Source organism: Talpa occidentalis, unplaced genomic scaffold (genome assembly GCF_014898055.3).
Source record: "Talpa occidentalis isolate TD23 unplaced genomic scaffold, MPIMG_talOcc4v2.1 talOcc4.14, whole genome shotgun sequence".
Lineage (NCBI taxonomy): Eukaryota > Metazoa > Chordata > Mammalia > Eulipotyphla > Talpidae > Talpa > Talpa occidentalis.
This window is the reverse complement of record NW_023601433.1, coordinates 10,468,927-10,491,061: the sequence shown is the minus strand read 5'-3', so window position 1 is coordinate 10,491,061 and position 22,135 is coordinate 10,468,927. Positions and strand designations below refer to the sequence as shown.

The window sequence follows — 22,135 nt, the reverse complement described above, 5'->3', positions numbered from 1 at the left end:
AAAAACCTGAAAAGACGTGGAAATGGGCAGAAAAGCTTCCTAGAGGAACCTCGCCTTGTGAGCTTTCCTTGCCTCTGAGCTATTTTTCAACCTGTGTATTTTCAAACAGCAATAAATAAAGCAAATCATCCCGGTCCTTAAAAATAGGAATGGGAGCCGGAAACGTGGGGGGGCGCCAAGAGGGATGGCAAGGCCAAGGCCCGGGCCTGGTGAGGTCTTGGGGGTGCCAACAGCTTCCTCTTCCAAAAGGTTGCAGGGGGGTAATAAATACTCCTCAGAGGCAGCGAGCGAGTCTGAATGGGAGGCGGGGTGAACTCTCCAGACAACCGGGGAGCCCAGGGTGAACTGCACTGCAAGAGGCAGCCCCAGGGAAGAGGCGGGGCCCCCCTGGGGGAAGGGACGTGGCGGGCAAGCCGGGAGCCCCCGGGGAGTGGGCGGGGAGCACGGGGGAGGGGACAGGGGGGAATTGGGGCAGCCCCGGGGCGGGGGCGGGGCGGCGGGGAGGGGGCGGGGGCCGGCCTCCGGCGGGCGGGGTGCAGCGCGCGCGCCCCAGCATGGAGGCCGGAGCCGAGGCCGCCCGCGGAGCCGCAGGTACGGGGAGCCCGCCCGCCGCCCGCGCCCGCCGCCCGCGCCCCGCCGGCCCCTCCCCGCGGGTCGGGTTTCAATGGCCGCAAACCGAGACGGGAAACCGCGCGGGCCGGGGGAGCCGCGCCCCGAGTTGGCGCCGGGGCGCCGCCGCGCACCTGTCGTTGGAGGGGACTCGAGGGCGCGCGCTCCGGGGCGGGCGGGCGCTCGTCGCCCCGAGGGGTCGCCCCGAGGGGTCTCCCCGGCGCCGACGGGCAAGCGCTCTGCCTCCCCGCGTGGCCTGGGCCGCCCCGTCTGTGGGGCTTGGGGGCGCGGGGCTGGGGGGCAGAGCGCTGGGTGCGGCAGCCCCGGGCCCTGCGGGACCCCGGGGCGGACCCCCCGCCCCTCGCCGGCGGCGTGCGGGGCGCCTGGGTCTGAGCGCGGGCCGGAGCCCCGGGGCGCGGTGGTGGTGGGGCGTTCGCGGTGTCAGTTACCCGTAGAACCGGGCCGAGCGCTGTGACGTCCGAACCTCAGAGCACGAGGGTCAGAACCCCAAAGGGATTTGCAACCCGTGCGCGGAGGACCGGGTGCTTGGCCGGGAGCGGCTGGGGGCGACTCGCCCGACCGCTGGCGATGAGCCAGCCCCGACGTGCAGCAAGCCCCAGGCTGGTCACTCCCCCACCACACGTCCCTGAGGGGAAAGTCAGTCCAGCAGACTTCTTTCCTTTACTGGAAACCAAGAGCTGCGAATTCCTTGTTTTTGTGACCTGCATTTTTTTTTTTAAAAGATTTATTTATTTATTTATACAAGCACTGGGTACAGTCAGAAGCCCCAGAGGGTGAGAGGATTCACCAGAGCCAGAGCGGGGAGCAGAGCAGGCAGAAGGACCGAAGTACACTGCTGAGGGGAGCAGCGGGCGGCAGGAGAGGTCTGCGCGCCATGTGGGCCCCTCGCACAACAACCGGGGATCGAACCGGCGCTGCAGAGGCTGCGGGCAGCTTCGTAGCCCAGCGCTCAAGCGCTGCGCCACCGGGGAGGCCCTATGACCTGTATTTAAAAGCTGTGAATTTGACTAGTTTTTCTCCCCATTGCAAGTGGGTGAGTTGAGAGATGGGGCCTACTAGCCAATTGCAGGGATGAGTTACTTTCCTTAGGACAGTTTTATATGGTCCAGAGACTGAGGCAGGATTTCCTCTTTGGTTTTGGGGGAGGGGATGCTAGTCCATCTAGATTGTGTTCAGTGAGCCTTCTGGAAAGTCAGGGCTGTGTGGAGTGGATGATATGGAGAACTGCTCTTTTGAGCTCCATTTTCTGCATCTGCAGAATGGACAGACTTTGCACACATGGCGGACCTCTGGTGTATTTGCACACAGTTGCTTAGTCTCCCCTCTGCCCTGGAGCGGAACCACGAGTCAGAACATTCTTCCAGACCAGAGCCTTCTTATTCCCTTTCGGTGGGAAAGTAAGGGTAATTTTATCTTCTGGAAAAGTCGGCTTAAACGGTTTAAGGATTTTCCTGTATGTATTTCAGCCATCGCCGTGGCCTCCAAGGAGGCTGAAGCCCAGGTAGCACAGCAGTTGCACATGAATCATTTCTCATGATCCAAACGGATTGGAGTTTTACACAGCTGTTTTCCTGGCTTTTGACAGCCCAGTTCCAAAAAAGAGCTTTGGCAAATCCTATCGATGTGGGAATCCATTTTCCTGTACAAAAGAAGCATTAAACTAAGACTAATGCTTTCAGAGAAGCCCATCCTGCTCCCCACTTGACTCAAGGGGTACAGCCTAGGGAAAGGTTGTGTGATATGGCTTCTGTCTCCAGGTGAGGCTGCTGAAAATCCGTGTCTGTTTGGAGGGTGCCTTCCAGTGTGGCTTTGGGGCAACTCCCCACTAATTCAAGACATGTCCCCGTCACACTTATGTTCTTTTTTTTTAAAAACTTTTTTTTTTAAATTTTTATTTATTTATTTATACAAGCACTGGGTACAGTCAGAAGCGCGGGAGGGTGAGAGAACCCACCAGAGCCAGAGCGGGGAGCAGAGCAGGCAGAAGGACCGAAGTACACTGCTGAGGGGAGCAGCGGGCGCAGCAGGAGAGGTCAGCAGGAGAGGTCTGCGCGCCATGTGGGACCTTCCTCCGGTGGCCGGGGATCGAACTGACACTGCAGAGGCTGCGGGCAGCTTCGCAACCCAGCGCTCAACCGCTGCGCCACTGGGGAGGCCCCACCCTTATGTTCTTTTTCTCTGAGAGTGTGTTATATGTTTTTAAATTTCCCTGTTGCTGAAGACCTTCTAAGATTCCACCAGACCCTCTGTTGCTGTCTTCTCAGCTCGGAGTACAGTGGAAAGGAAAATAGAAAGTCAGACCCTGCCCTGGACTCTTAATCCCCTCAACCTTTATCTTGAACTCCCCTCTGGCTTCAGAGGACTCCTTCGGTTTATCAGCATCCTGAAATCTTCAGGAGCAGTGGAGAAGGCCATTTGTTTGGGCCCTTCCTTCTAATTACACACAGTTGAAGTGTTGGTGAGAGTTTCCTAAATTTAAGAAGTCGGTTTAGTGTTCCGATTCTGAAAAATCAGGTGTTGGACAGTTTGCACGGGGAATAGCAGAGCTGTGGGAAGCTCTGCAGGAAAACATGCAAGCGTGGAGGGGGATCCAGGAGGACCCCTGAAGCTTGGCTTGGGTGGACCAGGGCCGGGGGGAGGCCAATAGGATCCGGCTCTTGGTGGCAGACAGGATGCGCTTGTGATGCAGTGTCTTTCTCGACATGTCTCCTGTCAGAGAGTGAGAGGACTCCCTCTTGGTGGTCTCTGGACGCCCACTTGGCCATGAATTCTGTCAGTTACATCCCACCCACCCAGCTGGACATCTCTACGAGGGCAGGACCTGTTAGCTCTTCCTCGCCTAGTGCCCTGCTTATACCAGGGCCACAGCTCTCTGAGCACCGAATGGACCCATAATCCCCCTGTTGGTTTTGTGGCTGTAGGAAGGGTCAATGGAGGGATTGTCTGGAGATCGGGTGCTTCTGGAGCACGCTGACCTGCCACCCCTGGGCACCAGGCCCTAGTCAATTCATCCCTTGGAATACCTTTCCAGGGGACCCATAAAACCCTCCTCATCTTCCTGGGAGGCACTAAAGGGGTCTTCCTAGTGACCTGGGCATTTTGTATGCCCTGTTTGGTGGTGAATAAAATAGTATCCATACAATAGAGGGTCCTTGTTCACCCCCATTCTAGACATCGTGGGATGTCTGTGATAACGTGGCATCTCCATTGCTTGAGGCCCAGCCGAGGTGGCTGGTATGCTCACCCCTTGCTGGGCCCTGCTGTGACCTGGCAGGTGGAGCCAGCGACCCGGTGGGCAGGACTGGGGCTGGGCGCTGAGGGCAGTGAGTACCGAGGTGTTGTCTTTCTGACCTTTGAAACCCTGGTCTGGTGACCGGCTAACTGGTCTTAGCAGATTCCTGGCAGCAGCTGGCTCCAGGCTCCTCTGCTGACATTCTTAGTTGCTCAGCCCTGGGAAATTCCAGAGGATGGTGGAGACCAGTTGTTTAGTGTGTGTGTCTCGTGGTCTGAAAATTCGAGCACATTTGTTGGTCAGCCACCTCTGATGTCACGTGACCTGTAAAGTCAGGGTTGCTGAGGGGCTGGGGTTTGCATGTAAGTGACTGTCAGTGGCAACTGAAAGACAGGCCTTTGCTTAACGCTTATTAGGACACAACAGCTGCGGGGTAGAAATACCATGTCTTTTAGTGTGCCCAGCCTCTGTTGGGGGTTTCTTTTTCAAGACCAGTGATCAGCAAGCTTGGAGCAGGTGGGGGTGGGGGCATGGAGGGTGTGTGTGGGGAGCACACAGAGGGTGGACTCCAAAGGCCATGGTCTGTGGAAATCCAGGCCTGTCCCCACCACCCTTCACTGCTCTCCCTGTTGTCTTTCCAGTCACCTTTTCTGAGCCCCTGAGAACCATCTCCCCTGAAGCCCTTTGCATCTGTATCCCCAAACCTTGGCCTTATTTCCTGCTTAAACTATCAAAGCATAGAAACTTCCATGCTTCCTTGCTCCTCCAAAGCAGGGCCACCACAGAGACCACTTGGGAATCACCCTCTGGCCGAGCACTGGAGGAGCCTGTCCCCACTGTGGGCAGGGCTGGGGGTGGGGTCTCCCAAGTCCCAAGCCCTCCTAGGCTGTGTGGTTTCCTTGACTTGCAGAAATGAAGAAAAATGTGCTTTTCTTGGAAAACCTCTAACCAGTACTGGCAAATTCCATTAACTGACTGCGAAAACCGTTCATGTCTTCACTGCATTTTGCAGAAATAAGCCCTAATCAAAATCTTCGACTGTTTTATTCAGCAGCAAATGCTTGAGAAATCAGTGTTGTGGAGATTGGACCTCGTCATCCTTGCTTTCATAGAATGTCCTGCCACGTCCACTTGCTGCTCAGTGTGTGTGCGTGTGTGTGTGTGTATTTGTGGTTGAGCAGTATCAGATCCATACAGTGAATTCCAGTTAGTTCCATTTGCCCTTTATGGTTTACAGCAAGTGACTTCTGTAACGATGTGTATTGCCCACTTTGGGTCTTTTAGAATATCTTGGGAAAAAATGTTTTAAAGTTATGCAGAAGGAGGGCCTCCCCTGGTGGCGCAGCGGTTGAGCGCTGGGTTGCGAAGCTGCCCGCGGCCTCTGCAGCGCCGGTTCGATCCCCGGCTGCTCCCCGGCCACCGGAGGAGGGTCCCACATGGCGCGCAGACCTCTCCTGCCGCCCGCTGCTCCCCTCAGCAGTGTACTTCGGTCCTTCTGCCTGCTCTGCTGCCCGCTCTGGCTCTGGTGAATTCTCTCACTCCAGCGCTTCTGACTATACCCAGTGCTTGTATAAACAAAACAAACAAACAAATAAATAAATAATACATGCCTCTAAAAAAAATAAAGTTATGCAGAAGGAAAGATGCATTTTTAAAAAATAAGTGACTGGCAAATAAAAAAAAATAAAAATACATGTGATGCCAGCACTAAATAAACAAAAACTGTCCTGTAGAAAGGTTGTCTCCTTACCTGCTCATGAACGTGTTTTAATGATGGCGATTGGCTGGGAACGTCAGTAGAACTCTTTTTGTTTCTTGTGTTCTTTTGAATTAATTCAGATTCTCCCCCACCCTGGCCTAACTCCGTTTTTTGCTCACTCTTATTTTGAACTTTAATGCCTATGTTTTTATTGTTTTAGAGGCTCATGTGGAAATTTTAATATGCATGTTTAATTCTTATTCTGAAATTAATCAATTAAAAACTTAAAAATTTCCTCTGGAATCATAGAATAGCTTTTCAAATATTTTCAGTCCAAATACCCTCTTCCCAACAACCTTAATTCCGTTGTTTTTTCCTCTGCAGATTAACTGTTTCTGTCTTGTAGGGCCAGGTGACTTGCCTCTTATTCATATTTCTCACTTTCTTTGCCTTCTGGAGGAACTTCTTGTCCTCCGTGTGCATCTTTTAGAAATAACTTTAGCAAGGATCTGCTGGTAGCAACCTCCCTCATGTTTTGTTTTTCTAAACATTGCTGTATTTCATCCACATTCTCGGAAGTTACTTTTCTAGTTGGAGGGTGAGGGTGATTTTCCCTTTGCTCATGAATGGTGCTCTTCCACTGCCTCTGGCTTCTGTGGTGGTGCCGTGGAGAGGGGAGCTCCGTTCCCGTGGGAAGGTCTGATTTCCCTTGCAGCAGCTTTTGTGACAGCGGTTTTGCATTTGTCCTGTTGCAGATTGATCAGTGTCTTTAGATGGGATTTTCCTTTTTCTTTTTCCTGCTTTGGAATTGGGTTGGAATCCCTGAATCTGAGGATAGGTATCTTTCATTCTGGAAACTTTTCAGTCATTTCTTCAAATCTTTACTTTCCTATTCCTTTCCCTTCTAGAACTTAACTGGCTTGTTCCTGGACCTCATCATTCTACACTTCCTCTCCCTTAATCTGTCTTTTGTATTTTTACTTGCGTGTCTTCTCTGCTGCCTTCTGGGTAATTTCTTCAGATATGTTTTCTAGTTCATTGTCTATTTAAGACATTAATTTCTAGAAGCTCTACTGACTTTGCCCATAGAATCTTATTGGGCAAAACAAAAACAAAACAAAACAAAACAAAAAACACACACAAAAAAGCCCCTTGACTCTTTACATTCTATAGTTAAATTTCCTTAAACTTTTTTTAAGATTTATTTATTTATGCATACAGGAACTGGGGTGTAGGCCAGAGGTGTGGGGGTTGAGAGGATTCCCCAGAGACAGAATGGGGAACAGATCAGGCAGACTGACTGAAATACACTGCTGAGGGGAGCAGCGGGCAAGACAGGAGAGGGCTGCTGTGCCTTGTGGGTAGCTTCCTGGCTGGCCGGGTATCGAACTCGTGCTGCAGCTTCACACGTTGTGTCTTAACACCTTGCACCACTAGGGATACCCCAGTGTGTGGTTCTTGACATGATATAAATTGGTAAGCAGGAGATGAATGCTTCGCTGGAAACCCCCAGGTCTGGGTTTGAGTCCCAGCCCAACACTCACTAGCTTTCGCCTTGGAGGCCTGTTTCTGCATTGGAGCAATGAGGCTAGTGGGTCAGTCTGCACTGACATCAGAGAGTTGACATCAGTTTCCAACAAGGAGAAAGCCCTTTGTGAACCAGAAGATACAATGCAAATAGGTGTGAAAGGGAGGATTTTTATGTGAGAACATATCACTGTTTTTCCAATGCCTTTCCCCAAGTACTACTTTAGAGACTTTGTCTGCAAGAAGGCAGGATGTCAACCTTTTTTTGTGTTCCTTCCTCGTGAAACCGAGCTGGGACTGATCTCCATGTGAGCGTCTGCATTCAGCTTGCATGTCTCTTCATCTACTTTTCAGTGTTGCGCAGAGTCTGGCTCCCTTACGGAAATGTAGCCATCTCCAGGCATTGCCAGTTATTGGCTAGCAGCTGCATTTTCTCCAAGTGAGTTGTGGCTCCGTGTAGGGGAATCCCATTATGCTCCTCCCAGCTGCCATATGTGGTGGTGAAGTACTTAAACTGGGCCATGGAGACTCAAAACTCATGTCCTTCCAACTCCTCTTGTGTTGCAAAGCACTGGGCTCGCCAGATGAAACACAGTTTCTCTCCTCTTCAGTATTGCTGTGGAGCAGATGCACATGCAGGACTGAGACTTCTGGATGAACGTTTGTAAAGCCCATTTGTTGCTACCATTTTGGGCTAAGTTCTGAGAAATGTTATTCTGTGACTAATGTAAAAGCATCATGGTGACGAGGGGCTGTGTCCTCTCTCGGGTGCTGGGTGGTTGGGGCTCTGCTTCCTTGCTGGCCCTGCTCTCCCACAGAGTGTTTCCACCACGATCAGGCCACTGCGTGTTGCTGTGGTGTTACTGACACTCGGGGCTCGGTATTTTTACAACGTCTTGGTCAATTAAATTCAGGATACGAAGAGTCGGGCTTTTTGTGTTCTGAACATGTGCCAAAGCCCACTTCCTTCCTGGTAAAGGTTAGACAAATAGGGCCCCATAATGATGGCCACATCGATGGGGTGGCCCAAGTTCAGGGGTGAGGAAGTCCTGAGCCTCCTGCAGTAGCATCAAAGCGAGAGCCTTCCTGTTAGCATTCATAAACTAAGCTTTTCGAGACATTACTCCTTCCTGTCTGCCCCCAAATGGGATTCCCCGTTTGTCCCCAAATATGACGCCTCTTTGAATGTCAAAGGAGCAGTATGTCTCAATGCCACCTTGTATCCTTTCGAATGATTCAAGGGGCAAAAATAGTTTTATCTTTGTCCCACTGGCTTAAAAGTAAGACGCACCAAAGCTCAGATTACGAGACCTTCATATTAAAAGCAATTAGGATTACATAAACCTTTGTGTGGGTGGCACATAAAGTCATCTGCATACTTTGCCATGTTCGATTTGGGACGAGTGATTTATTCTCAGCCAAGGCAATGACAAGTTGCAAGTTGGCCAACACTCCGTATGTGCTAACAGAGCGTCAGGCTCCCTGTCAGTCAGCGGCCCAGGAAAACTTTCCCACGCCACCACCACCTGCAGACCTTGCCTGAGCTCCCTCCCTCCCCTGACAATTTTGCTCATCTGCTCAGAAAATTCTAGCATGTTCTACATTCTGTCTTCCAACTATTTTTTTTTTCCAATTCTTTGCTAAGACTATTTTGGCATCAGATGCTGTTCGGAGAACAACAAAAATATCCAAGTGTGTGTTTGCCTCCCCTTCTGTTCTGCACCCCTTGGGGGAGAGAACCGAACCCCATCCCTGCCATCCTTGGCTCCCCGGCACTCACATACAGCTCCTCTGTCTCAGAGCGGTCTATCCTCGGGCCCTGACCTTGTTTCAGACACTCTTCTCTAAGGTGCGTTCTGTCATCTGTCAGTGTCCAGCCACGGGGTTCCTGGTAAAATGAGTTTGGGAAATAGAAGCTGCATGAGGCAAATCTCATTGCGGCAGGCTTTCGAAACTCCCGAGTCTGTTCTGATTGCAGATAGGCTTGTGGGGCCAGCCCGGGCCACCCTTTCTTGAACTTGCTGGCCTCAGAAGCTCCATTCCCAGCATCTCTTACAGAGTCAGTGTTCCCCGGGATGCACTGGGGAAAAGGCTGGTGGGATTCCGGGAAACTTCAGAGTCCTTGAAGTTAAATAAATGTCAGGCGCTGCCTTGCACAACTGGGAGTATTTCTCACTTTATGCAACAACCCTCTTAAAAAAATTTAAACATAATGATATGTTAATAGCAGTTCTCCGTGTTAAAGCACCCTGGGTTGAATGCTTTGGGGGCCTGGGATGAAGTTCAAATCTGGAAATAGAGCTGGTCTTTGAATAACATGGAGGGGATTAGGGATGCTCATGGCCTTTCCCTCAGGGTAGCCCAAGATCCACGTCTAACTTGTAGTTGGCCCTGTGTGTCTGTGGGTCTGATAGAAAAGAACAATCCACGTGTAAGAGGGGACCAGCATAGTTGAAACTGTCTCTTCTAAGCATCAGCTGTGCTGGGTTTTCGTAAAGCAACAACTTTTCAACACACAGCCCTGGGGATTGATTACATTGTACAGTGAAACACGCACCTCCCTAGAAATCAGGGACCTGATGAAATCCTGGTTGTGGTTCTGAGAAGCTGAAGAGACATTTGGAAATGGCCCCCCTTTAGGTGCTGCTGACGGAGCCGGAGGCTTCTGCCTCCTCATTGTTGCCCTTCTGTGCCCTCCTGTCCCGGTTGCTCTGCTCAGCCCAGCGCCCACCCCTGAACCCCTGCAGCAATTTCCTCTATATTAAAGATTCCCTCTTTGAAGAAGTTCCCTTTAGAAGAAAATTGATTTGTGGAGGAAAAAAATACCTTTTATAGAAAACAATAAAGAAAAGCAAAAATGAAAAGTTCTGTACAAGTGATATCTACTGTTGAGTGGAATGCTGTAGAATTTTGTAGCCTTAATATGTATTTCACATGTCATCCATCCTGAGCAAGAATTGTTCTGTGATTCAGGACTGACATCCACACCACTAAGGAAAAATCAACTGATCATAGCCAGTCTTTCCAATGACATAATGCTGTATAGTTACTGGTGGGGAGAAGTTTAGTAACATTGGAATTCTTCAGAGCAGGGTTGGTAAAATTTAAAATATCTTTATTAATGTTTCTCATAATAATAGTTCTATGTGAGAAAAAAATAATACTTTGCCTAAAATAAAAGAATCTTCCTGCTCTTTGCAGAGAGCAGGAAAGAATAATCTTGGAAAGAATAATCTGCAAGTGACACTGAATCTATGAAGTGATACAGAATCAGTAATTAAGTACAGAGCATTGACCTCTCAATGTCTTCATTAATTGGTTTTGCTATTTACATAGGAAGGAACAAAAAATGATGGGGAAGCCTTAGAGTGTTAGCCCTTTCCTGACTGCCCAGCGCTGTCAGGACAGGTTGTTCCAGCAATGATGGCTAATTGGCTGTGAGTATTGGGGTACAGAGGAAGGTGGCTCACCATTCACGCTGGCCCAGGAACTTGAGTTTTGATATACAGATCCTGAATGATTTAAATATTTTCTTTAGAAAAAACATTTTAAGATGTGCCACTGTTTTTGTTTTTTTGAGTGACTGTAGCATACACATGCTTAAAGTGAATTCTTAAATTTGGGGTTCATTTGGGGCTTTCAGTTTCTTAAATCTGCAGTGAATTAATCACTTCAACTGTGTGCTTTTTTTTTTTCATAAAAGCATTTTACATTGTTCTGAGAAGATTACATTCTTTTGGCTTTGGACAGATATTTCCTGTTCAGTTCTAGCCACTAGAGCCTGTTTGCAGTTGACATCTGGAGGCCCTGTGGAGTCCGCCTTCCATCACACCAAAGCCCAGGGTGGCTGGCTGGGCCTCCAGGCTGGGCCTCCAGGCTGCGCAGGACCCCAGACTGTTTACTTCCCCAGGCCCTGCCCCAGCACAGCCCGTGTGCCCTTGTGGTTGAGGTTTGGGTTTGGGCGGGTGGTGGGGCTTCCTTCCTCCCTGGGGATGTGTTTTGTGTGTGTGTGTGTGTGTGTGTGTGTTGGTTGTGTGCATTCCTCCTGGGTTGGGGAGGGGTCTTTATCCTGGCTTGGGCAGGGGGTATTTCTTCCTCCTGGGTTGAAGAAGGCATTTTTCTCCCTCCTAGAGGTCCGGGGTTTTCCTTCCCAGAGACTTAAATGCTCCCTCTCTCTTCCCCTCTTAAGCTGCTCTTTTTTTCTTTTTTTTTTTTACTCCTACCCAATTTTCTTGAAAGCTAACCTCAAATTTTCTGTGTAAAAGGGAAGCTATGGATCTTCTCTGATAAGGGGGTTTCCCCTAGAAGGAAATGAGCTAATTGAAACTAAAAAACTGGAGAATCATGGGCCCCTGTGTGCCCCCCAGCAATGTTGGGGTGCTTCCTAGGGGTGCAGGGACCTAGATCTTCCTTTGAAGCTTTAACAGCTGAGTGTGGGTGCTACAGCGTGAGGGTATGAGACAGTCCTGGCCTTTTCAGGAGGGTTGATTTATGCCAGCTGGCCCTCATCCCAAGGGGCTGGCCTAACGTGGACCCCTACTTCAGGATATTTGGGCACCCCCGACCAGGGATTGATTCTGTGGGGCTTCCCACTGAGAAAACCCCTGACCCACTCCTGGCCAGCCAGGCTCTGGAGCTCAGAGGAGTGTGGGTGCCCTGGGGTTACTGTCTCCTGAGATGAGGGGGTCACAGCTCCTCAGTGAAACCAGCAGGGGGCGCCTTTATGCTGTGATGGGAGTACAAGGCATTCCTGGTGCTTCTCCAGAACCAGTGCCACTAGAACCCGAGCCAGGCCGCCCTGGGCCACAGTGGGGGGACTGGGCAGGAGGCTTCCCTGGAGCAGCCAGACCTCTGGACCAGGTGGTCTTGGGTGAGGTGGCCCTCCTGGATGCCAGAACCGCCCCCCCCACCATGACCCTCAGGATGCCTGCCACGGGGGGCAATAAGGGTGGAGTCTGGCTTCTGACACTCCCCTCTCGGCCCTCACCTCTCCCAGCCCTCTGAGGAGGAAGAGTCAGCTGGGATCTTTATGGCTCCTTAGGAAGTTGCCTGGGGACCTTTTTGAGAAGAATGGCATTGATTAAAGTCCTTTTCAAGGGGAGTGACTGGGGTGCCCCAGGGTGGAAGCCACCCTTTTTAAAATTTATTTGAGCTGTACCAACCCCCTTTTGCAATCCTGTGGGAAGCCACACAACCCAAAGAGCAGTTGAAGTGGAGAGCTCAGCCACTGCCACCTCCAGGACCTGAGGGCTCATGGGAGAGGCTGCGGGAGGGGAGGAGGCTTGGAGGTCGGTAGGGGTGAGGCTGCCTTCATTAATTGGTTTTGCTCTTTACATAAGAAGGTCCAAAAATGATGGGGAAGCCTTAGAGCTTTAGCCCTTTCCTCACTGCTCAGCCCTGATGGCAGCCTTCAGGTGTGAGGCTCCGCAGAGGGGGTGGCAGAGCTGGGCCTTGAATGCAGGACCCACAGCCTTGAGTCCTGCCCCAGCCCTTTGTTTTCCCAGTTGTACAGGCCTTTAAGATGGGTCTTGAGGAGGGGGTGGGGAGCCGGAGCTAGTTAGGGGCTCTGGGGAAGAGGACTTGGGCTGTGGGCTGAGGTGTGGGACTGTGCTGATTGGGCCACTAACTACTCTGATCTCCAACATCTGAGTTGTGTAGAAGCTCAGCCTTTTGTGGAGAAAGATCCCAGAGTCCGCTGACCACTTCATCATCACCGAGTATTAATTCTTCCCGACTGTATTGTACCTGTGCATTTAGAGCTGCAGTTTTGGGGTGTGCATTTCATACTCAAATACTTAGAAAAATCGAGCAGTGGGAGGAGGTAGGTACTCAGCCACTTGCCACGCTGAATGGCTGTGACATTTCACTGTGGAGAGCCGGGGCCAGAGCTGGGCTCTCACACAGACCGAGGCCGGTCCCTGCTGCTCGGGACCTGTTTTCTGTGAGTGCGTCCCCCAGAACTTACCAGGACCCCTGATCACAGCCCGCCTGGGGACGGGAACCTGGTGTTATGCCTGCAGCCGCTGCTTCTTGGAAAGTGGCTATGTTGGGAGCTGTTTCGGTGGGTGTTTATTCATAAGCTTACCACCCCTCTCCCCTCCCCGCAGGAGCCCCCAGGTGAATTAGAGGCAGGGTGCATGGAAGGAAGTCGGTGACAAGCGCCCTCTTACCTGGGGACACATCAGCCAGGCCCCAGCCTGCATTAGGGGAGTCTGACCGCTGCTTCCAAGCTGAACTGGAAGCTGCTCATGTGTCCGATTGTTCAGGATGTGGTTTTCCCCTTGAAGTGAGGTGAAAAGAGAGATGCCCAGGTGGGGGCAGGGGAGGGGTAACTTGCCCACGACACGTAAGGCGTCTGTGGATGGCCGATCGGTTTACAGTCCACACCACCCTCGTAAAAGAGCAGAGCAATGAAAGAGGAAGAACCTGCAGCTCTTAGCAACCCGTGTGGTGAATGGAAGCTGCAAAATCCTAACTCAGGCTGGATTTGGTCAGTTACCAAGGTTCTTTCTGATCAGCCAGACACGCTCTCAAGGTGTCTGCCGGGACAGGGGCCGCTGTGGCTGATCTGGTGGGAGGACGCTTGGGAACCCACTGGTGGCTGGGGTGAATGGGAGGAAGTTTCCACAGCTTTCCAGGGGCTCACGTTGAACCTTGTGTTTCGTGGGGCTTGTTGCCAACCCTGCCGTGGGAAATGTCTTCTATTTCCTCTTGGTGTCTGCTGCCGCATGCATCCTTTTTTCATTAAAAACAAAACAAAACAAAACCAATCAGGGCCTCCCCTGGTGGTGCAGCGGTTGAGCACTGTGCTGCGAAGCTGCCCGCAGCCTCTGCAGCGCCGGTTCAATCCCCAGCTGCTGGTTGAGGGTCCCACAAGACGCGCAGACCTCTCCTGCCGCCCGCTGCTCCCCTCAGCAGTGTATTTCATCAGTCTGCCTGTTCTGTTCCCCGCTCTGTCTCTGGTGAATCCTCTTACCCTCCCGTGCTTCTGACTGTACCCAGTGCTTGTATAAATAAATAAAATAAATCTTAAAAAACAAAACAAAGCAAAACAAAAAAACAAGAAATGACACAAGCAATTTTTAAGGCAAATGCTCAATGTAGGTATGTTCTTTTTTTTTTTTTAAAGATTTATTTATTTATTTATATTGTAGGTATGTTCTAAATAAGTTTCAAGAAGTCGTGGCTTTCCTTTTATTAAAAGAATAAAACTAATGTCCTTCCTTGCATCTTTTCTCCCTCGCAGGCTACCCTGTGGATATTCTGGAAGATGACCCTGAGGGGCTCCAGGAAGCAGCTCTGGCTTACCATGCTACCCTCAGGAAGGCCGTGGGGTCCCCAGTGGAGCTTTTCTCTCTCCCTACTGGGGAGCAGGTACCTATGAGCTCTGTGCTAGGAGAAAAACTTTTCTCATTCCCCCTGTAGGTCCTCAGGCTGTTCTAATCACAATATCAATATAAGACTGATTAAGAGGAGAAAGAAAAAGCTGATTTAACTTCCTAGGCATGGAGACCTTATAGATAGGGTCCCTGGAGAAAGGGCCAGAGCTTTTTGCTTCATATCTTTTTCAGGTTTAGGTTTGTAGATCATTAAAGAAGTATCCAAGATTGTTTCCATGGCATCTTCTGCCCTGCATGCTCTCACTGGTGATGAGAATGTCTTCTATCCTTCAGTTACAATGGGGTCTTTTTTACAATGGGATTTCACCTGCTTGCAAGGAGAGAGCGTAACATTGTTCTTGCAATGGCTGTTTCTTAAGTAAATTTAATTCAAAACAATCTACATGCCAAGGTGACCCATTTTGGAGAGGTCTGCTCTGAATCCTACAGAAGAATGTCAGTAAAAGTATTATAGATGAAAAAGAATATCTTCTGGAGTGACTGCTAGAATAATTCCACCTTGTGAAGTACGAGGAATCATGGAAAGGATTTCTGCCAGGACAGCTTGCTCTGAACAACACATTTACCACTTACTATCTCTGTGACTTTGAGCAACCGTCTTAACCTTTCTGGTCTTGGTGTTATCTCTTAAGGTGGGACAGCAACAGCACATAGTTGGCACTATTGTGAAGAGATTAAATGGGATACTATTGTCATGCCTGATTGGGCCTCATTGTCCCCATTTGTACAATGAGGGGACAGTTGCTCTTTGGTCTCCAAGATTTGACTCAATTCTAAGATTTGTGATGTGGAGTGAAGTTATATATGAACTTCAGAACCCCCGCACCCTCCACAGTTCAGTTACATGTGATCAGTCCATGGTCCAAAAATACTACAATGTGCAATAAGATATTTTGAGAGAGAAAGACAACATTCACATAATTTTAATTATAGTATATTATTATAATTGTCCTATTTTACTATTACATATTGTTAATCTCTTACTGTACCTAATTTATAAATTAGACTTTACCACCGGATTCTGTCTGGATAGGAAAAACCACAGAAGATACAGAGTTCAGGAGAATGTGGTTTCAGGCATCCACTGGGAATCTTGGGATGTATCCCCTGTGGATAAGGGGGGCCTACTGTATGGTTTCTGGCACTAATACGACAACTTTTCAAGTATAGACTGGCCTAGAAGAGAGAAATAAAAAATTGTTTGTTGGGGGGTGGTGATGGGTGAAATTTGAAAATTGGGTTACTTTTAAGATATTCACCCCACCCTCTGCAGTGAGTAAAAAGAATATTTGCCTCTTGGGTGGTACTTAAAGTCCTTGTCTTTATAGTTTTAAAGCTAATCTGTTGAAGGGGACGAGATTTTCTGGTTTTATACATACAGGATTTCACCTGTACCAGAAATTGTTGCTCTCTGGCAGGCCAAGTTGGTTGAGGAAGGCAGGGTTTTGTTTCACTGTACTGGAAATGTTCCAGAGTTGGCTAGAATAATGGCTTGTATGGTTTCTATAGGATGATCTGCTGAAGGAGCTGGCTGTACGCACACGCTTTTAGCGCCTCCTAGTGGCGTTTGAGCCGGGCCCGCCAGCCAGCCCGAACCAAGGCTTTTGGCGCTGGTGGGACCTTGGGTTGCAAGGATGGGGTGGGAGGTGAGGGATTGGAGGGCATTGCTGGGAATCACCAGGTAATCTGAGAAGTTCAGTGAGATACAAGAGTTAGTCCTGTACTACTTTAATATGCACTGTCAGTCACCTGCTTTTATTTCCCGCTGATTTATAGGTTGCATTGTTAAAAACCTTACGAAGCATGCTTAGTGAGTGAATAATTTATTATTGGCCAAAACGTAATAAAATAATTATTAAAATTTAATATTTTTCTTGTGGTAGAAATGCTGACATGACTTTATACCTATGCGTTTCTTCCCCTTCTAAAAAAAGGAAGTTTCATAAAAAGATCATTTGATTTCCAACCAGTTGAGCAGTGAGTTGAGAAATGGTAGCAGTTTGCTACTGCAGGTTGAAATAGCCAACTTGCAATGGTATTGGACCTCCGCACTGCTCTTAGCAAATTTAATTTTTCTTTCTGAATCCAGAAGAAAACCTTTCCAAACAAAAAGAAAGATGACGAAGTGATTTGAAGATATATTGTGCCAGTTCCCCAGAAGTCTTTTCTTAAGCAACTCTGCTTCTAGTCTGGAAATTGTTTTTTCTCAATTAAAAGGCCATAATACTTATTGATTTTTTTGGGGTTCTAGAACAGTGTATGTTCTTTGTTTGAAATTTGGGCACTATACCAAGGATAGAAAAAAATAAAATCACACACAGTTACCCACTATAAACATCCATATTCTGTGCATGTTTTTTTCTGCACCTTGTCTATAATAATCATCTTCCATGTCTAACAGTACTTCGTATGTATTGGTTCCGATGGCCTTGTAACGGCCATCTGGGGGTGAATCCTGCTTCCCTCCCTGCTGCTGGTGGGCCAGCTTAGGACTCTTCCTTAAGGTGATTTGAACAGCGGAAGGCAGGAGACTTGTTTACAGGTCTCAATTCTTTGAAACACTGGAGGTCTGCTGTGAACCTTAACAAGCAAGACTAGCTCCACCAAACATTCTTTCCTGATTTTTCTTATACTTTCCTTGTGTTTTTTATTTTTAATTATTATTTTTAAAGATTTATTTTTATTTATACAAGAGCTGGGATATAGGCCAGAGTTACGGGAGGGTGAGAGGATTCACCAGAGACAGAGCGGGGAGCAGAACAGGCAGACTGACGAGGTACACTGCTGAGGGGAGCAGCAGGCGAGACAGGAGAGGTCTTCTTCGCCATGTGGGATTCGCCCTGGCTGGCTGGGAATCGAACCGGTGCTGTGGAGGCTGCGGACAGCTTCACAGCGCTGCACTTAACCCGCTGCGCCACCAGGGAGACCCTTTCCTTATGGTTTTTAAAACAGACTTTGCAATGGGAAGGGTTGACCTTTTGCTCTGGGAGTTAGGAGTGGTGGGTTTGGCGAGCACAGGGATCTTGGGATATAGGCTCTAGAGAGAAAATTCTGGGGTTAGAGACCTGGGCTCAGCCTGTGGGCCCACAGAGGATAGGGGCTTCCTTAGATTGCCTGCAGCGATCTGAGCTGGGTATCCATGTGGTACCCAACTCAACACAGCCTAGGCTGCTTCAGGACAGTTGAGGCTGGAGGTGGGAGTGGGGTCCTGGATTTTGTAGGCTGATGCCCAAGAGAGATTACGGTGGAAAAGGCTGGTGTGGGGAGGCAGTTTCTGAAGGTAGAACCCAGAAGGTCCTGCACTCACACTTGAATAGGTGTCAGGTGGGAGGAGAAAGGTTTGCTGGTGGGGATGGGCTTTTGCCAAGTTGCCGTCATGTTTGGCTTAGAGTGGGTAAGATTCCATTTTTATGTTATCTACAGCCTCTCCAATTAACCTCTGTGTAAAAGTGTTCTTTCAGTGAATATTGCTAATTAATTGTCAAGGGATTCCCTGCACCTTTACTATGATGAGAGAACAAAATGGTGATTTTCTTATTTTGCAGGTTAAACTGGAGGCTTCATCTGTTTGCTTTTGCAGCGTGCACCGTGACGAGCCTCGACATAAAGTACTGGTCTTAGTCAGTCCCCGGGACACAAAGACAGGTTGGTAGTTTTTTTTTGTTTTTTCCATTTTTTAAAAAGATGCTTTATTTGCACATACAAGGGCTGGAGTTTAGGCCAGAGGTGCGTGGTGAGGGTGTGTGTGTGAGAGGATTCACCAGAGACAGAGTAGGGAGCAGAACAGGCGCTTAGTGAAATGAAATGCACTGCTGAGGGGAGCAGCAGGTGAGACAGGAGAGGTCTGCTGCGCCATGTGGGTTGCTCTCTGGCTGGGGATCGAACTCCTGCTGCAGTGGCTGCCAATAGCTTCATAGTGGTGAGATTTAACCCCTTGCGCCACCAGGGAGGCACAGGTTGGTAGTTTTTTATGGATTTCAAGCACAGGGGTCCTGATTGAATTTATAAGTGGTGGAATCAAATGCTTTGGAAATGATGCGGAGCTCTTTGGCTGAAGGTCTTTGGAAAACAGCGAGGTGAGAAGGATGTATTTTCAGCATTTATTTTCAGCATTTTCTAATGGTTCATGATTGTTCACCATTCCTTTTTGCAGACACAGACCCCTCTGGTCCACGGGGACTATACACAGACTGCATTTGAGCGGTGGTTCTTGTTAGTGGTGTGATGGGTTGCACGCTGGGTGGAGCCTTGCTTGGGAGCGTACCATCGCCCCGGGAAGCCCAGGACTGCTACCCCGAGGACAGATGAGGATGTGAGACCTGTCAGTGGTCCTGGGACGCGCCCAGGCCACACAGCAAGAGCAGGGTGGGGATTTTGTTTCTGCTGAGATGTCCCTGTCATCCGTAACTCATGGACTCCCTCGCATCTCAGAGCATTTGGGCCGCTGCCAGCCCCCAGAGCGAGTTCTCTGAGTACATCTGGATCCCTGGGCTCAGTTGCATATGGAGCCGGGTTCTGGGGCTGTTGGCAAGGGGCAGCAGAGATGGTGAGGAGCGCAGGGTCCGTCCTGTGGGTGTGCCCGGAGCCAGGCACCAGTGAGATGCAAGCCGAGCACCTTGCTCCTGACCTCGAAGCCTCCCCATTTCAGATCAGTCCTTAATTTAGACATTTTCTCCTTGCTCATACTTTCCCATGCAGTATACATGGCCTGTAATGATTCTATATTGCTTTCCCTTTTTTTTTTTTTTTTAAAGATTTATTTATTTATTTATACAAGCACTGGGTACAGTCAGAAGCGCGGGAGGGTGAGAGAATTCACCAGAGCCAGAGTGGGGAACAGAACAGGCAGACTGACGAAGTACACTGCTGAGGGGAGCAGGGGGCGCGGCAGGAGAGTTCTGCGCGCCATGTAGGACCCTCACCGTTGGCCGGGGATTGAACTGGTGCTGCAGAGGTTGCGGGCCCAGCACTCAACCGTTGTGCTGCCAGGGGAAGCCCATTGCTTTCCTAATAAGAAATGGGGCAAAAAGCAAACAGCCTTCATCAGTCAACCGGCTTTAAGTGAGGAGGTATCTGGTGAAAGTTTGGGGTCATAGGTCTTGACAGTTCAGAGCTGTCCCTCACCTGGACCCAGGTGTCTGTCGGGGGCCTGCTTGATGGGTGTCAAGAAGCCCAAGGTGACATTTCCGACCAGGGAACTTGTCCTTGTTACTCACGTAGAATTGCTCACTGCGTCTCCCGTCCGTGGTCTGGAGGCATGAGTGTGCTTTGTGGGCTCCCGGGAATCTGGGGATGAAACCTCTGTGGCTCCCAGGCGGGGGTAACCCCTGTGTGTCACAGCTTCTGGTCCTGGAGGAGCTCGTCCCTCCTGGCAAATCCCTGGCCATGAGCCGAGGGGCTGTGACGACCCCAGGCTCTGCTTTCACCTCAGATGTGGGGCTTGATCGCCGGGTTGGTGAAAGTCCCAAGCTGTGCCCACAGGAACGCCTCAGTGAACAGATTGTCAAAAACTAAAAATATCAGCTGCCGATTTTGAGAAAATCAAATATCAGCAGTGCTCCCCTCTGCCTTTTTGCGGCATTTAACAATATTCTGGTTATAGGTCTTTAAGCACAATTTGCATAATGTAAACATATGCCTGACTCATGTAAGTCTGTTTCCTATTTATACTGTACTTAATTTTTAGTTGTTTTCAAGAATGTATTTAATAAATATTCATAGGCTCCCAAGAACTCTCACTCTGGACCTCTCCTTCTGTATAACAGGACTTTAGGTAAAGTTTCCAAATGCCTTTCCTCCAGCGAGGGCTTGTATGGCTGCTGTGATTCGGCGTGAGCTGTGATTGTGGCTTGAGGCTTGTGGCCGATGGCCTCACAGCTTTCAGTTTTCATACTTGGGCCTCTTGACACACCTGCGTATCTGATTGGGAGGAGGCTGCTTCTGGCTGGTTCCTCTTTCATTTCCCATGACAAGTTGTGATTGGGAATGTTTGTGTGCGTGCGCTCAGATGGAAGCTAAGGGATCTGAGCTATTTGATAATTGTTAGTTATTGATAAGCTGATTGAATCCATCATGGTAACTTCCCTAACCCTGCCAGCAAATGAAAACCTTCCTGGATTCCCGGTGACAAGCAGTTACTGTGCCGTGGGCTGCTGTCGGGGTGTGAGGAGGAAGCTCTCCCTCCCTGCCCCCTTTCCTTAAAGGTGGCTGAGACACAGGGCCTCCCTGGTGGCACCAAGGGGTTAAGCACAGCACTGTGAAGCTGTCCGCAGCCTCTACAGCATGAGTTGGATCCCCGGCTGGCCAGGGAGATACCCACGTGGCACAGCAGACCTCTCCTGTCTCGCCTGCTGCTCCCCTCAGCAGTGTATTTCGTCAGTCTGCCTGTTCTGCTCCCCACTCTGTCTCTGGTGGATCCTCCCATTCCCCACACCTCTGGCCTGTATCCCAGCTCTTGGATGCCTACATAAATAAATCTTTTTAAAAAATAAAAAAGGTGGCTGAGACACAAACGCTGGTCCCTGCCACTCCCTACAGGCCTCATTACCCGCCACTTCTCCAATCAGAGGCTGGTTTATGTCCCAAGGGGACATAACAGCAACCTCCCTTCCTTATCATTGCCAAGGATCACAGCTTTCATTTTTTCCCTTTATTTATTTCCCCTTGTTTTGTTATTCTTCTTATTTGAAAACTATTAAGTGATCTCATAGGTTTACAAAGATTAAAAAATAGCCCATCTCATAAACAAAGTGGCGACCTTTCTTTTCTCTTGTATCAAATCAAAACTGTGGTGGCCTTTCGGCTTCCCTCCCGAGACCACAGAGCAAGGAGAGATGAACCTGGATTTTGGTGTCAGACACATCTGACTGGGCATCTGGCTCTGACCTTTGCGAGCTTCAGTCGGGTCATTTGTGGAGACACCTCAGCTATTTCTTCAGGTCACTGTGGAAGTGGTTTGTGGCAGAAAATCGGATGCTTTAAGCCCTGTGGGGCCAGGCAGGCACCACCCACGGTCTCCTTGCCGACGGCACACCTGCACTGCTTCTCTCACCGAGCCTGTGTTCCAGGAGCCACAGAGAAATCAATTGCAGGGCAAACTCTGGCAGCTGACTTACCTTTCTGATGGAGTCTGCATGCAAGCCTCAGGCAAAGGATGGGGCTATCTAGTGTGGTCTTGAGTGCCCCTAATTGTAAGACTGTTGTTCTTTCTACTTGCCCAAAAGTGCCTACTTGGATACATGTCATGCAGCCTTCCAAAAGCACCAGGGTGGGCCTCTTGACGTGGCACAGGGGTTAAGATGCAACCTATGAAGTGGTCTGTAGCCACTGCAGCCTGAGTTCAATTCCCGGCCAGGGAGCTCACCCACATTTTGCAGCAGACCTTTCCTGTCTCCCCGCTGCTCCCCGCAGCAGTGCATTTCAGTCAGTCTGCCTATTGTTTTCCCTGCTCTGTCACCCTACTGTGCATGTGACCTGTACCCTGGTTCTTGTAGGCATGAATAAATACATTAAAAAAAAATCCTAATATTAAAAGAAAAATAGATGATGCCAAGAAATACAACCTCTTTTAAATCCTAGAATTTATGGGCCTCCCTGCTGGCACAAAGTGTAAAGACACAACCTATGAAGCTATCTGCAGCCACTGCA

The 22,135-nt window shown here is 49.5% G+C and overlaps 1 protein-coding gene across 1 annotated transcript in view; it reads left to right on the top strand.

Moving 5' to 3' along the window:
* Positions 1-554: 554 nt before the first annotated feature.
* FAM169BP (Protein FAM169B) overlaps positions 555-22,135 on the top strand; it is a 58,078-nt gene continuing 36,497 nt past the window's right edge. Inside the window, exons 1-3 of the mRNA XM_054694757.1 lie at positions 555-591; positions 14,335-14,462; positions 18,034-18,133. Of these exons, the coding sequence (XP_054550732.1) occupies positions 555-591; positions 14,335-14,462; positions 18,034-18,133 (265 nt within the window). The remainder of the gene's footprint in view (positions 592-14,334; positions 14,463-18,033; positions 18,134-22,135) is intronic.